General features: G+C 49.9%; 1 protein-coding gene across 1 annotated transcript; it reads right to left on the minus strand.

Moving 5' to 3' along the window:
* Nucleotides 1-572: 572 nt before the first annotated feature.
* On the minus strand, nt 573-2,940 carry LOC119291923 (transcription factor bHLH61-like). The gene is made up of 4 exons (XM_037570734.1): nt 2,162-2,940; nt 1,842-2,006; nt 1,073-1,243; nt 573-947 (listed from the first exon to the last, which is right to left on the minus strand). The coding sequence occupies exons 1-4, from the start codon at nt 2,780-2,782 to the stop codon at nt 861-863; spliced, it is 1,044 nt and encodes a 347-aa protein (XP_037426631.1). The 5' UTR covers nt 2,783-2,940; the 3' UTR covers nt 573-860.
* Nucleotides 2,941-11,935: the final 8,995 nt, after the last annotated feature.

An 11,935-nucleotide genomic window follows, 5' to 3' on the forward strand; every position in this document is an offset into this window, starting at 1 on the left:
CTGGATTATATGCGTATGAGTTACAGCGGTGCGAACCCTTTACACTGAGGAGGGGGTGACTTATATAGAGTTCGCCAGACCCCTCCGCCCTCAGTTATGTAGGGTTTAAGGTACATTAAGATCTGGCGTTACGGGTAACGCCACAAGTAAAGTGCTATGATGACCATAAATGCTACTCAATGACCGACCGTTTACATGCAGAGTGACTTTAGCTCTCCCGCCGTCAAGTGGTTGGCTTCATGGTCGAGTGGTTGGCTTCATGGTCGAGTGTGTCGAGCGGAACACTTCTGAGTCGATTGACAGGTGGTTTCTTCTAGAGATGTCCTTGGATAGGGTAGTTTGAACAGGTCCATGACCCTACCCTAGGTACATAGCTTCATCATACAGTACCAGAGGTACTCGTCAGGGCTTGTTCATATGTGCCCATATGTGTACCCAATCCTTGACAACTGTGCTCGTATACCCCAGGTAAATCTCGATGAACAGTTGTTGCCAGGAAACAGCTAAACATGCACAAGAAACAAAAATTTGTAACAGTGCCCAACCAAATGCAACAACAGATTAGTATCTTTTCATGTCGGCCAAATCCCAATACACCACTCCACATTGATACATACATGCATGCATTACACTCACGGACACACACCCAACTATTACAATCTTGTCACAAACATTTGAACTTTAGATAGTACTACTATTCAAAAATCTAACATAAACACTACATATGCTTGATTCATGCAGATATATTTCAAAACAAATCAAGCAAATATATGCAAACACAAATCTCAAGGATGACTAATTACCAAATTACAAGCAGCTTGTTCTGCTACATGATTGATGAATTGGAGTGCTCCATCGATCTAGAGACACCTTCCTCCATAGCCTACACTTGTGAACAATGCCTGCTTGATCTCGTCGGTGCTTGTCACTCGGCTCCTCCCTTCCTCCTATATACACCATGCATCGATGATTGAATTATAATAGTGTAGAAAACATGTACATTCAGGATTCGGCCAAGAAATTAGTGGAAAATTTAGTTTCTCCAAAAAAAGACACACAATTTATTTCATACTTGTGAGCAGGATGCTTGCATGGCGAAGTCACCGAAACAGCTGACAACGCACTGCTCAATCTCCAACCCCAGCACCTCCAGCGCGCTCACCGTCGAGATAAGCACACCAGGGCTTGTGGCGCAGCACATGTCGATCCTCATTTCGCCATCGCCCTGCTTCTCGATGACAAACTGGATGGATAACAATCAGTTCAGATTTGAAGGGTTGGGTGCGGTTCGATGCGCTGTTTGTACTGTTAGGATTTCATTAAGATAAAATTTGGTTTGGCACGTGAGGAAGATGGTGAAGCGTCTTTTAAATTCAGTGTTTTGTGGCAATTTTTCGCGGTATGATTCGTGTTATCTGCTAATCAACTCATACTTACATGATGAAGTTTATTTCATTGGCGGCCGCATTTAATATTGGTGCCAGAGTGAACGTGTTGGTGCTTCTTTTTTACTCCCTCCGTCCCATAATGTAATACGTTTTTTTGACACTCTTATATTATGGGACGGAGGGAGTAGTAGTGAAAGAGTGCATGGGATGTGTTTTACAAGCTGGCTGGTGCCAATTAATTTAAAAGGTCATTGACCCACTCAAAATTATGAATCAAATCTGAACTATAAGTCCTCAATTTATGATAGAACTCCTTGAGAAATTGTTGATTCGGTGAAAATATTAAACCAAATTTGAGTTGAACACCTCAATTAATTAGGAGAACTCTAAAATTAGGGAGCAGCATCACGAACTAGTTGGTTTGATGTCTGGCTGCCTGAGCAAAGTGTGTACCTTTGTGGAATTCCTCATCGCCATCTCCTCGCTGCTACCGCTGGAGAAATTCTTCCTGGTGTTCAGCAGGTTCAGCTCCTCCGGCGTGGCGCCGATCTCTTTGATCCGCTCGGTTAGTTCATTCACGTAGTCTATGGTGTCCCCAAGGATCGAGGTCCTATCCATCTGCAGATTGATCGATTGATGCGATCTAAAGATGTTAATACTCGATACACCTTGCTGGTGACTGATAGTACTCGATAGAACTTAAGAAATCGATAGTTATCTAGGTTAATTACTAATTAATTAGGTCACAGGACAATGCGAGAGTTGCGACACACCTTGCTGATCTTGGGCACGATGGAGCGGAGCATGGAGAGGCGGTCGTTGAGACGCTTCCGGCGCCGCCTTTCCGCCATGAGGTTCTTGGACCTAGTGCCGCGGTTGAGCTTGCTTCTAGGGTGGCCGCCGGAGAAGACGCCCCTGGTCATCTCCGACGTCTCCCCGGCGCCTCCTGCTCCGAACACGAACGGCACCGGGGACGACGACGACCCACCACCGTGATCCAGGTTGCCGCAGCTCGGGTGATCCTCCGCCATGGCGTCGTGGAGGGCATACGCCTGGCCGGCCGCGTTGACGACGCCAGGCCCTGGGACGCCGCCGCCGGCGCAGCTCCTATAAGGGTTGCACACTTCGCTGAGGCAGTCAAAGTTGAACTCCTCATGCGGCCGGTGCGGTGGCGCGGCCGGCGGTGGCGCCATGGGCTGCTGAAAGGGCCCGGCCAAGTCCATGCCGCTGCTCGCCTCGGCAGCGCCCTCGCCGCCGTAGAATAGGAGGTCGCTCGTCGTCATCATGCCACTGGCCGGGTACGCCTGCCACGGAGCCGGAGCCGGCACCGGCGCTTCGTCCCGGCGCAGCGACATAAGCTCGTCCAGGAACGACTGCTCGTCAAGCTGATCCATGACGCCCAAGTTCTACTAGCTAGCTAGGCACCAGCTCTTGCTAGAGTATGCTTGCTTCCCTTAATTTCTCTCCCAGCTAGCTTGAGCAAACTCCTCACGCTTAGGGCATCTCCAGCCGCCCCCCCAAGAGGCCCCCCCAGGAGGCTTTTTTCATCGCCGGCGCGTATTTTTTCACCCAGTCAGGCCCCCACGAGTCCAAAAAACGCCGGATTTGACGAAAGTTACGCCCGACGGTACCGACCCAAACCCAAAGAGCTGGGGCGCAGCTGATGCACCGGCGCTCCATTTTGCATGCAATACCCCCACAAATCAGCCTCAAACCTCACTCTCTCTCCTCTTTTCCTCCCAGGCCCACCATGTGTATGGCCAGCGAACGCCTTTTTCAGCGCGTGCATGGCAGGCCGAGGTGGGGACCCAGCCATGGGGCAGTGCTACCTCGCGCGGCGCCGCCGAGTGGAGACGCACTCGCCGGCCCCGGCCAGCGCCGCAGACGCCGCCGTCGCGGCACCCCATGCCGGCCGCCGCGGCCGGGACCGGGACCCCGCGCCGCCGCAACTCCGGATCGACCACGCCCGCACACCAGACGCCTGGGGTCGCCTGGCCCAACCCGTACCCCGCGGGGCACCAGCCCGCTGCCGGCCGGGGTGTCGCGAGCGGGAGCGGGAGCGCGAAGTCTATGTCGGTGACGACGGCGTCGGCGTCGAGCCACCAGACCCACTCGGCCTCCGGGTGGGCGAGCATGGCGGCGCGCACCACGGGGATCTTGGCCCAGTAGGCCACCATCCGGGGCTGCAGCAGCGCCGTGTTGTAGAGCAGCTCGATCCCGTGGAGCCGCGCGTAGTCCACTTGTTCTTGAGGAAGCGGAGCAGCATGTGGCGCGAGCAGCACGGGCGCGCGAGCGGCCGCGAGCGGCTAGACGCAGGCGCGCACGCGAGCGGCCGGGCGCGGGCACGAGCGGCCAGGCGCGGGCGAGCGCGCGGGCGCGAGCGGCCAGGCGCAGGCGAGCACGCGAGCGGCACGGGCGCGGGCGCGGATGCGGATGGGGCGGATACGGTGGCGCGGCGAGTACGACGGGCCTCGCTTGGGGTGGATACGGCTGGAGATTTTCTCGTTCGCAGGACAAAATTCTCGCCGGCAGCCCCCCAAGCGGCGATAAAAACACCTCCTGGGAAGCCGAACGGCTGGAGATGCCCTTATACTCCCACTCCCAGCAAGCAACGCGGCCAGTAGCTAGCAGTAGCAGTAGCACTGCCACACGTCCACACCACACGACACGGCCAACTTGCAGCCAGGGTCCAGTGGCAGTGTAGGGTTGCGGCAGGAGGGGAGATCGTCACGGAAGGAAGCAACCTGGGAGTTAAATGCGGTGTGACAAACCCAAGCGACAATCATTCCTTGGCATCAACTGGCTAGTCGCTGATCTTTGGTGTGGTCACGGCCGGGTTGGTCAGGCAGAAAATTGCCAAGCTACCCTGAGAATGGAATGGAATCTCCCCGTTATTTTAACTCTTCGGGAGCTCTGGGTCACTGGGTGCATGCATGCATGCATGCGGCTTCAATTATCGTCCATGTTTGTTTTGGCTTGTCGCCGGCGGCGATCGACGCCTGGCAACCAATCACCGAGCGAAAGGAATTCGTTGTGTGCTTTGTTTAATCATGCTATTCGTGTGTAGGGCCCGGATCGGAGGTCTAATCAGCGATCTTGTTCTTGTTTAATGACGAAACTTGTTCTTGTTTATTTAATGAACGAAAAGACAGAGTTTCCTTTGCCGTTTTGGCAGCTCGGCCACCGTGACAGAGCTACTAGGACGGGATCGATGTGCTGTGGACACGTCGCGTGCGCCGCCGGCGTTTTCGCCGCCGATCGGAGCTGCCCGAGCAGCGTGGCCGTCTCGATCGGGCCGGCGTGGTGATCGCTGAGCTGGCGACGCAACCGGCAAGCGAATATTAGCTCGTTCGATCGGTTAATCATGCCGCCCGGTTGCGTGAGTGATGAGTAAGATCGACTGGACCGTGTGGATCTCGTTGTCTGGCAGATTTAGTGCGTGTACTTAACTAGTATGGAGACAAACAAAAACAACGCGCACGCACTATGGACCCAAATATCACGCAAGCACTATGATCCATATCGCCACGGCCGGTCGGCCCCTTGCGCAAACCATTTAATGCAAGTGCGCAAGTGCCAGCGGCTGCACTGTAGCAAATATCCAAACGGAGATGCTTTGCTTTGCGTATGCGCATGATCCAAGGCCTTGGAAAAAGTTACCCCCGATCAATTCTTATTGCTAGTGTAGTGATGATGCTATGTGAAGTGTTCAAATGACTATATTCAGTTTACAGTTTTGTTCCTGCTAGCCAAATGTATTGTTGATGCACATTCATTTGATTAGTTCATGAGTAAAAAATTTAAGTATGGTTGTACGACACTAACATTGGTCTTGTGCTCAAACTGAATCGTACTTGTTTGGTGTGATCTTTTCAGCACATGAAGCTCGATGAGCAAGAAGCAATAGAACTGGAGGCAGATTTTTTGTAGCAATGGTTGTTCAACGGTGATCATTTAGTCCATATGATTCTGTCATGCAATGTATCGCTGGATATGTATGTATATCTCTTGTATGCCCAGGATGCTGCATATTGACAAGTAATCAAATTTTGTGCATGGGATGACCCAGTTTGACATGTACTCAAATTTGTACATGAGATTGCTCGGTTTGACATGTACTCAAATGTTTGTGCCTTGAATGGTCTAGTTTGAGATGTAGTTAAGGGGGGTGGCTCATTTTTTCTCACGTACACAATATCTGTGATAGATATCGAGATACTTTTTGTTGACCAATGTGTTCAATTTTCTTGTATAATTAGTGATGTAGTAGAAGCTACTAGGATATGTGCATACAGGAGGCATCAACGCTGTGAGGATTTGAAAATTAGTCTTACTTATTAGGGACAAAATGATGGGATATGAGAAAGGTGAGGTGGATACCGTAAAAGTCAAATTCTATGCCTAACCAGTTTCGGGGTGGTTTCATAAAATGTACATTTAGTGGCGTGGGGTGACTCCATCAAGAATCTGTACCATTCATGTTCGATTCGATGGCCCAGATTAGTTTTTTCTATTCTTCTATCACAAGTCTAGATTCTATTGTAGTTGCTTCCGATTGGAGGAGGTGTCCCCGTCTCAGGGCGCGCGGTGTGCAGTGCTGGATCCGCGGCTGGTTTTGCCCCGGAAAACATCGGCGCGCGGTGACCGCCGACAAAATGACGCCGATTTTAGAGCGTTGCCTGTAGCAAGCAGCCCTCGTCGGCCGTCAGTCCCCAACACATCGAGTCACCGTAGGAATTCGGTATAGCTGGTTGTCGGTCGATCTCGTTTCTTCTAGCACTCCTGCTAGTTTAGTGGGGGATGTCCACGGCGGACAAAGCTACGATGGGATCAGGGGGATGTGGGCGCAGCTGCTTTGCTGGTGACGTGGACGCGTCGCGTGCACGGCCGGCGTCTTCGCTGTGTGATCCGCTTCGTTTTCGAGCTGTCGGAGCTGTCTCGGTCGGGTCATCGATGCACTACCCAGCAACCGGTGCGCGTACGAGCAACCGGAGTACTGGTTAATCACGTGCATGCTGCTCGGTGACGAACTCAGGTCTTTGCGTGTCCATCCGTGCTGCGCGTGATGAGTGCTGATAGATCGGTGGAATATGCTGGATTAGATCGTGGGTCTCGCTATTTGGGAGATTTTAATTTTACAGTTTTGCTAGAACTCATCTAGATGAGATATAATTTGGTCTAATTCATCTTTTATAATCATTGGATGTGATGCTATAAAATGCGTGTGTGCTGACGTGGGTTGTACCTGTTCTTGTTTTCAAAGTTAATGAGACCAAACTATATCTCATCTAGATGAGTTTTAGGTTGTTATTCGTTGTTATTTCAAAGGGGGATTAGCAAATCTTTCGTCCGGAGGAGCTATCGGGTAGTACATGTGATGTGACGGGGTTGATGCAAGGGAACAAAAGCGCCGTGTTGATTGCTTATCTGTGCAAGATGACAAATTGAAAATAGAACTGACTTGTTGGGCCTGGGATGGATGCATGTAGTTTTTGGCAGTGACATAGACCATTTGTTGCGTGTGTATATAGTAGTACTCTACCAGAAATAATAATCAATGAAAGTAGCAGTATATTCTCGAAACAGACTTTTGCAAGGCTTTACAAATAAGAAGGCCAGGACAACCAAACAATACAATAGGGTCTCTAGCCGATCCCTCAAAACCGGTTAAAGAGTAAAAATTCGTTTTGAGGAGTTAAACCGGACCTACCCAAACTCTTATCCGGATTAATTCCTCAAAATATTTACTCCTCTCATCAACTACCGCTTATATTTACTTGGCCACGGCTTAATCTCGTAAAAAAAAAGAAGCCCCCCTGCACCACCCTTCTCCCTCACTCGCGCCGCATTGATGTCGGTGTCGCCCAAATTCACCCCGCACCCCACATCCCCGTCGGCACTCCTTCTCGCACCGCAGCCACACCACACCCCTGCAGGACCAGCCCATCAGAACACCAACCATTGCTGATGAAAAAAGGTATATATCAAAAGGATCCAACCTGTAGGCATATGAACAAAGAGTGGATCCAAGTAGATCCACCGAAGACCAGCACCGGCCGAATCCCGCGAGAGCCGCCGGATACACACCTCCGGACGACATCCGGCGATGTTAGAAACATCACCGAAAAGTGGACTAGACGGAGAGAACCTTATTCCATCTTCAGGGAGCCGCCACCGTCTCATCTTCCTAAACAGGACACGAACTAAAAAGGAACTCACAATAATATCAAAAAACGGATCAAGATTCCTCTTGTCGACAAGGGCCATTGTCCACCGCACTTCCGTGGGCCTAGGGCCACAGGAGACGAGGTAGAGCAACCCTAAGCAACTCAGAACACCTTGGTGGCCACAGTAGCAATATATCAACAGCCGGCTTGATAAAAACGCATGGACTTTTCAAATCTTATTTTTTGAAGCTACGGACTTTCCAAATCATGTGTACGCTAATATGTTTGCATGCGCACGCATCGTTCGTACGTAGTATCTTGATGTGACCATGCCACGGCCGGCGGGTCGGACCCTGCGCGGGAACTGCACCGCATGCCACGGCCGGTATCCAAAGTTACAAGCGAAGATGCTTTGCGTACGCGCATGGTCCAAGCAGCTCATGTTTCTTGCGCACGCACGCCAACTCGCCAGTCCGAATCTCCCGCCACGTGTGTGTGCTGCGGCAGCAGCTCGCTCGCATGGACCACATGGCTCCCTCGGCTGGCCAAATTCACTGTTTTGACCCTTTTGTGCACGATTTAGCCATCTGACCTCTTTATATTTTTTTTCGGATCTGACCCTTTTCGTACCGCCACCCGAGCTGGCGGTAGGCTAGAACACCTTACCGCCGCCGGCTCTGGCGGTAGGGACCCGGTCAACGTCGACGGCGCCGTGTACATGCTGACGTGGATAAGTGGCTACCGCCACTGGCCGTGGCGGTAGGTCTAGGCAGCCTACCGCCAGAGACGATGGTGGTAGGTGCCTTTTGTGCTTGGTGGCTGCGGGCGGGCCCTGCCCCACCCACCAACCCGTTCTTCCTCCCCCCCTCGAGTCGAACAGAGGCGAGCGGCGCCTCTCTCCTCCTCCCGATCCCCTCCCTTGATCTCCCTCTTCCCTCCACCATTTTTGCGGATCTTTGGGGCAAATCGAAGAGGCCGGTAAGCTTCTCCATTCCCTCCAATAAGTTTTTGAAATGCTTTTTTATTTTTGAAGCTATTTTTGGCACTAGGTGCAACCTAGGTTTTGGTGTTGATTTTTTTATGATGTTTTAGTTGTTTAGTAGTTTATGATTTAGTAGTAGGCTTATGAAAGGATGTGTGGGTGAAAACATTGCGAGATATGTGAGGATATGTTGATGAATGCATATATGTTGGTCAATTTTCTTTTATTATGTAGATATGAATTGTATGAGGAGTTTTTCTGTGTGGTGAATGCAAGATTGTGAGGATGAAGGCATTGCAAAATTCTTAGATGGTTAATGCATTGTAAAATTGTGAGGATGATTTTTTTGGAAAATTTGTAGGTGGTAAATGCATAGTGTGAAAATGTGTGTATTTCATATAGATGATTTTTGTTGTGATGGATAATGCATACTAATAGTATGGTATTTTCATATTTTGCAGTTTATAATTGTAGATGTTTGGTTTTAGTTTTTTTTATTCATATGTATTAGACGATGTTGTCTAATAAGTGAAAAACTTATATATTTGTTAGGATGGCCGAGGATGAGGACAATGGGCGTTTGTATACGGGGCTTGACCTTGCTTTTGACAAGGACCATCATGCCCGTGCTCTCGAGTATGGAGAGGTAACATTTTTCATGCTATTTTTTGAATGAAGGAAGCTTCTGACATATTTTCTCAATTGTTACTGAAACTTGCTGTCATCCGCTTTAGGAGCCACACGACGGAAAACCAGATGCAATATGACGTGTGCTACGAGCTGTACTTTGAGCGTGCCGGCTGCTACCGTTTGTTCTTCAGTTCAAGCGCGTGCCGCCATCGATGTGCCATTCAGCTCTCACCGCCCTCGTCGATCGTTGGCGGCCGGAGACACACAGTTTCCATCTCCCTTGGGGCGAGCTAACGGTGACGTTGGAGGACTTTGCCATGATCATTGGGCTTCCCATTGACGGCAAGGCTCTCACCGGACGAGTGGACAGCAAGAACTGGCGTGCGAGGGTTACCGCTCTCATCGGTGACTGCTCGACATCTCTTAGTGCCCAGGGAAGGACTGACAACAGGACAAACGGCGTCCCATTCCCTTGGCTCCAGCGTCATAGGTCGGGATGCCCTGAAGAAGCCAATGAGGAGTCCGTGGAGCAGTATGCTCGAGCGTACGTGTGGCACCTCATATCACAAGTGGTCTTTGGAGACTGCTCTGGAGACGTTGCTCCTTGGATGTTTCTTGACTTTTTGGCCGACTGGAACGAGAAGTACAGCTGGGGGTCTGCTGGGCTCGCCTACTTATACTGTCAGGTAACAAGTTATGCAAATATCCATTAAGCATGGTAGTATGTTCATGAATTCCTACAAAGAGCACTCCCCCAACTCTTATGTTAGTACATTTAACCAGTTTGTTTTTTGGGTTGCAGCTCGACGTCACATGTAGGAAAACCACCTCGAGGCCATGCATGGATGGATGTATTTGGGGCCTCTCGGTCTGGATGTGGGAGCGTTTGCCGGTTGGGCATCCTAAAAAGCATCCTTCACCGCACGTGTGGGTAGGCCTTAATGAAGAAGATGATGTTTTTCGACTCCCCACTGTGGCATTCTCTTGGGACCGGGTTGGAATTTTTGGAAGCAAGAACAAGTCTTTGTACAAGAATTTCATCAACGAAATGGACAGCCACACATATCGTCAGGTATACCGATTCAATATTTTCTCTGAGCTTCCATCAAATGCATTGGCCGAACTAATAGCTCGTTGATAGGTTAACTGGAGGCCTTACGAGGCAAATAGGGGTTTCACATTGAACCAGATATGCACTAGGGACTCCCATCTTTGGCGGATCAGGTGCCCTCTCATATGCATTTATGCTGTCGAGTGGCATCTACCACATCGAGTGGCCATGCAATTTAGTATGAGGCAACGCACCCCGCCGGAGCCAGCAAGCATGGGTGGACTTGAGCTTCACAAGTGAGTTAACTAACCGAGGCTATGTTAACCAACAATATAATGGTTCAAATTGTTTCTTATGCTTTGTTGTTGTCATTCTTTGCAGTCAGAACCGAAAGAATAATCAGAGTGTGCTTGAGTGGGGACAACACCATGCTAGGTATGTCGAGATGTGGGAGCAGAGGCTCGGTTCTAGAGAGACGGATATGACTCTGGCGGACATGAGGAATTTCAAAGAAACTCATCTAAAGTGGTATGACAATGGGAGGCGATTTCGGGTGCGTTTGAGGCCAAGGTGGACCGACGCAGATCTTGCAGATCATGATGCAAACAATGAATCAGACGATGAGTATGACGCCACAGTGAGAAGTACGCAAGGTTCTCACAGAGAGTATGTGCCCTTGACTGATAGAGTGGTAAGTCTTGTGAACCTATTTGAAAGTGCATTCATATTATCTTGATTGTGCAAACTTTTGAGCTTACGTTGAATTTTCAGACTTTTGAGCTTAGTAGAAGTATCGTCGAAGGCTCGAATGCACTAATCCATAACCCCGGGACTCCGGAGTCGGATGCCACCTTGAGGGAAACGGTGAAAGTAAGCACTAGAGATCCTTAGTTTGTTGCATTAAAAATGTTTTACCTCACAAGTCCTTACTCTGTTGCATTAAAAATCATTGTCTCTTTGTTTTTGTTGTTGCTGCAGCGTTTCATGAAAGGTTGCCGGAAGCTAGTCACCATTCTTGGATGCGCTAGCCCGGGTAACGTAGATGTGCATGCTCCGAGCACATCCATGGTGCAGGCTAGTGGAGCCGCCACTTCTTCTAGCCACGCCCGTTCTTCTTCTAGCCACACAAATGATGGCAACGACTCCGGTGAATCTGAGGAGGAAGAGGAGGTGGACTTGTTGGACGACGAAGCCCCGGAAGAGATGAAGATGTCACAAATGATGGACGCACCATCGGCCTCCCAAGCAAAAAGGGCTTCTCACCCTCATGATAATTCATTCAGCCCATCACTGTTCCAAAAGCCGGTCCCTCGTCGCCGCAAGAAGACCGGGAATGAGGGGTGCTCTAAGAGAGGAAGAATGGGACAATGAACTAGTGTTTGGCCATGTTGAACTATCATGAGCTATTAGTTTGCTTTGGACTTGATGGCTTTTATTTCAAGTTTTATGTTGGACTTGGGGACTTATATTTGTAGTGTTATGTTGGACTTGTTTTCTACTATTTGTGCTCTATTTATTACATATGATGAACTGCTGTGAAAATTGTGCATATATGCTGTTGTTTGATCTAAAAAAATTGTGAAAACTGAAGTTTATAGGTGTGTTTTGCTGCTGTGGTGAGGTCAGGACCCTACCGCCATAGACTCTGGTGGTAGGGCTGCGTAACCTACTGCCAGTGACTATGGCGGTAGGGTCCTGCCCTCACCACAACCACTTG

Source organism: Triticum dicoccoides, chromosome 4B (assembly GCF_002162155.2).
Source record: "Triticum dicoccoides isolate Atlit2015 ecotype Zavitan chromosome 4B, WEW_v2.0, whole genome shotgun sequence".
NCBI classification, from domain to species: Eukaryota; Viridiplantae; Streptophyta; class Magnoliopsida; order Poales; family Poaceae; genus Triticum; species Triticum dicoccoides.

Coding starts and splice junctions, on each gene's coding strand:
- LOC119291923 (XM_037570734.1), bottom strand. CDS start 2,782: ATGGATCAGCTTGACGAGCAGTCGTTCCTGGACGAGCTTATGTCGCTG. Junction 1,244..1,841: donor CGATGAGGAATTCCACAAAG/GTACACACTTTG, acceptor TTATCCATCCAG/TTTGTCATCGAGAAGCAGGG. Junction 948..1,072: donor TGCAAGCATCCTGCTCACAA/GTATGAAATAAA, acceptor TGGTGTATATAG/GAGGAAGGGAGGAGCCGAGT.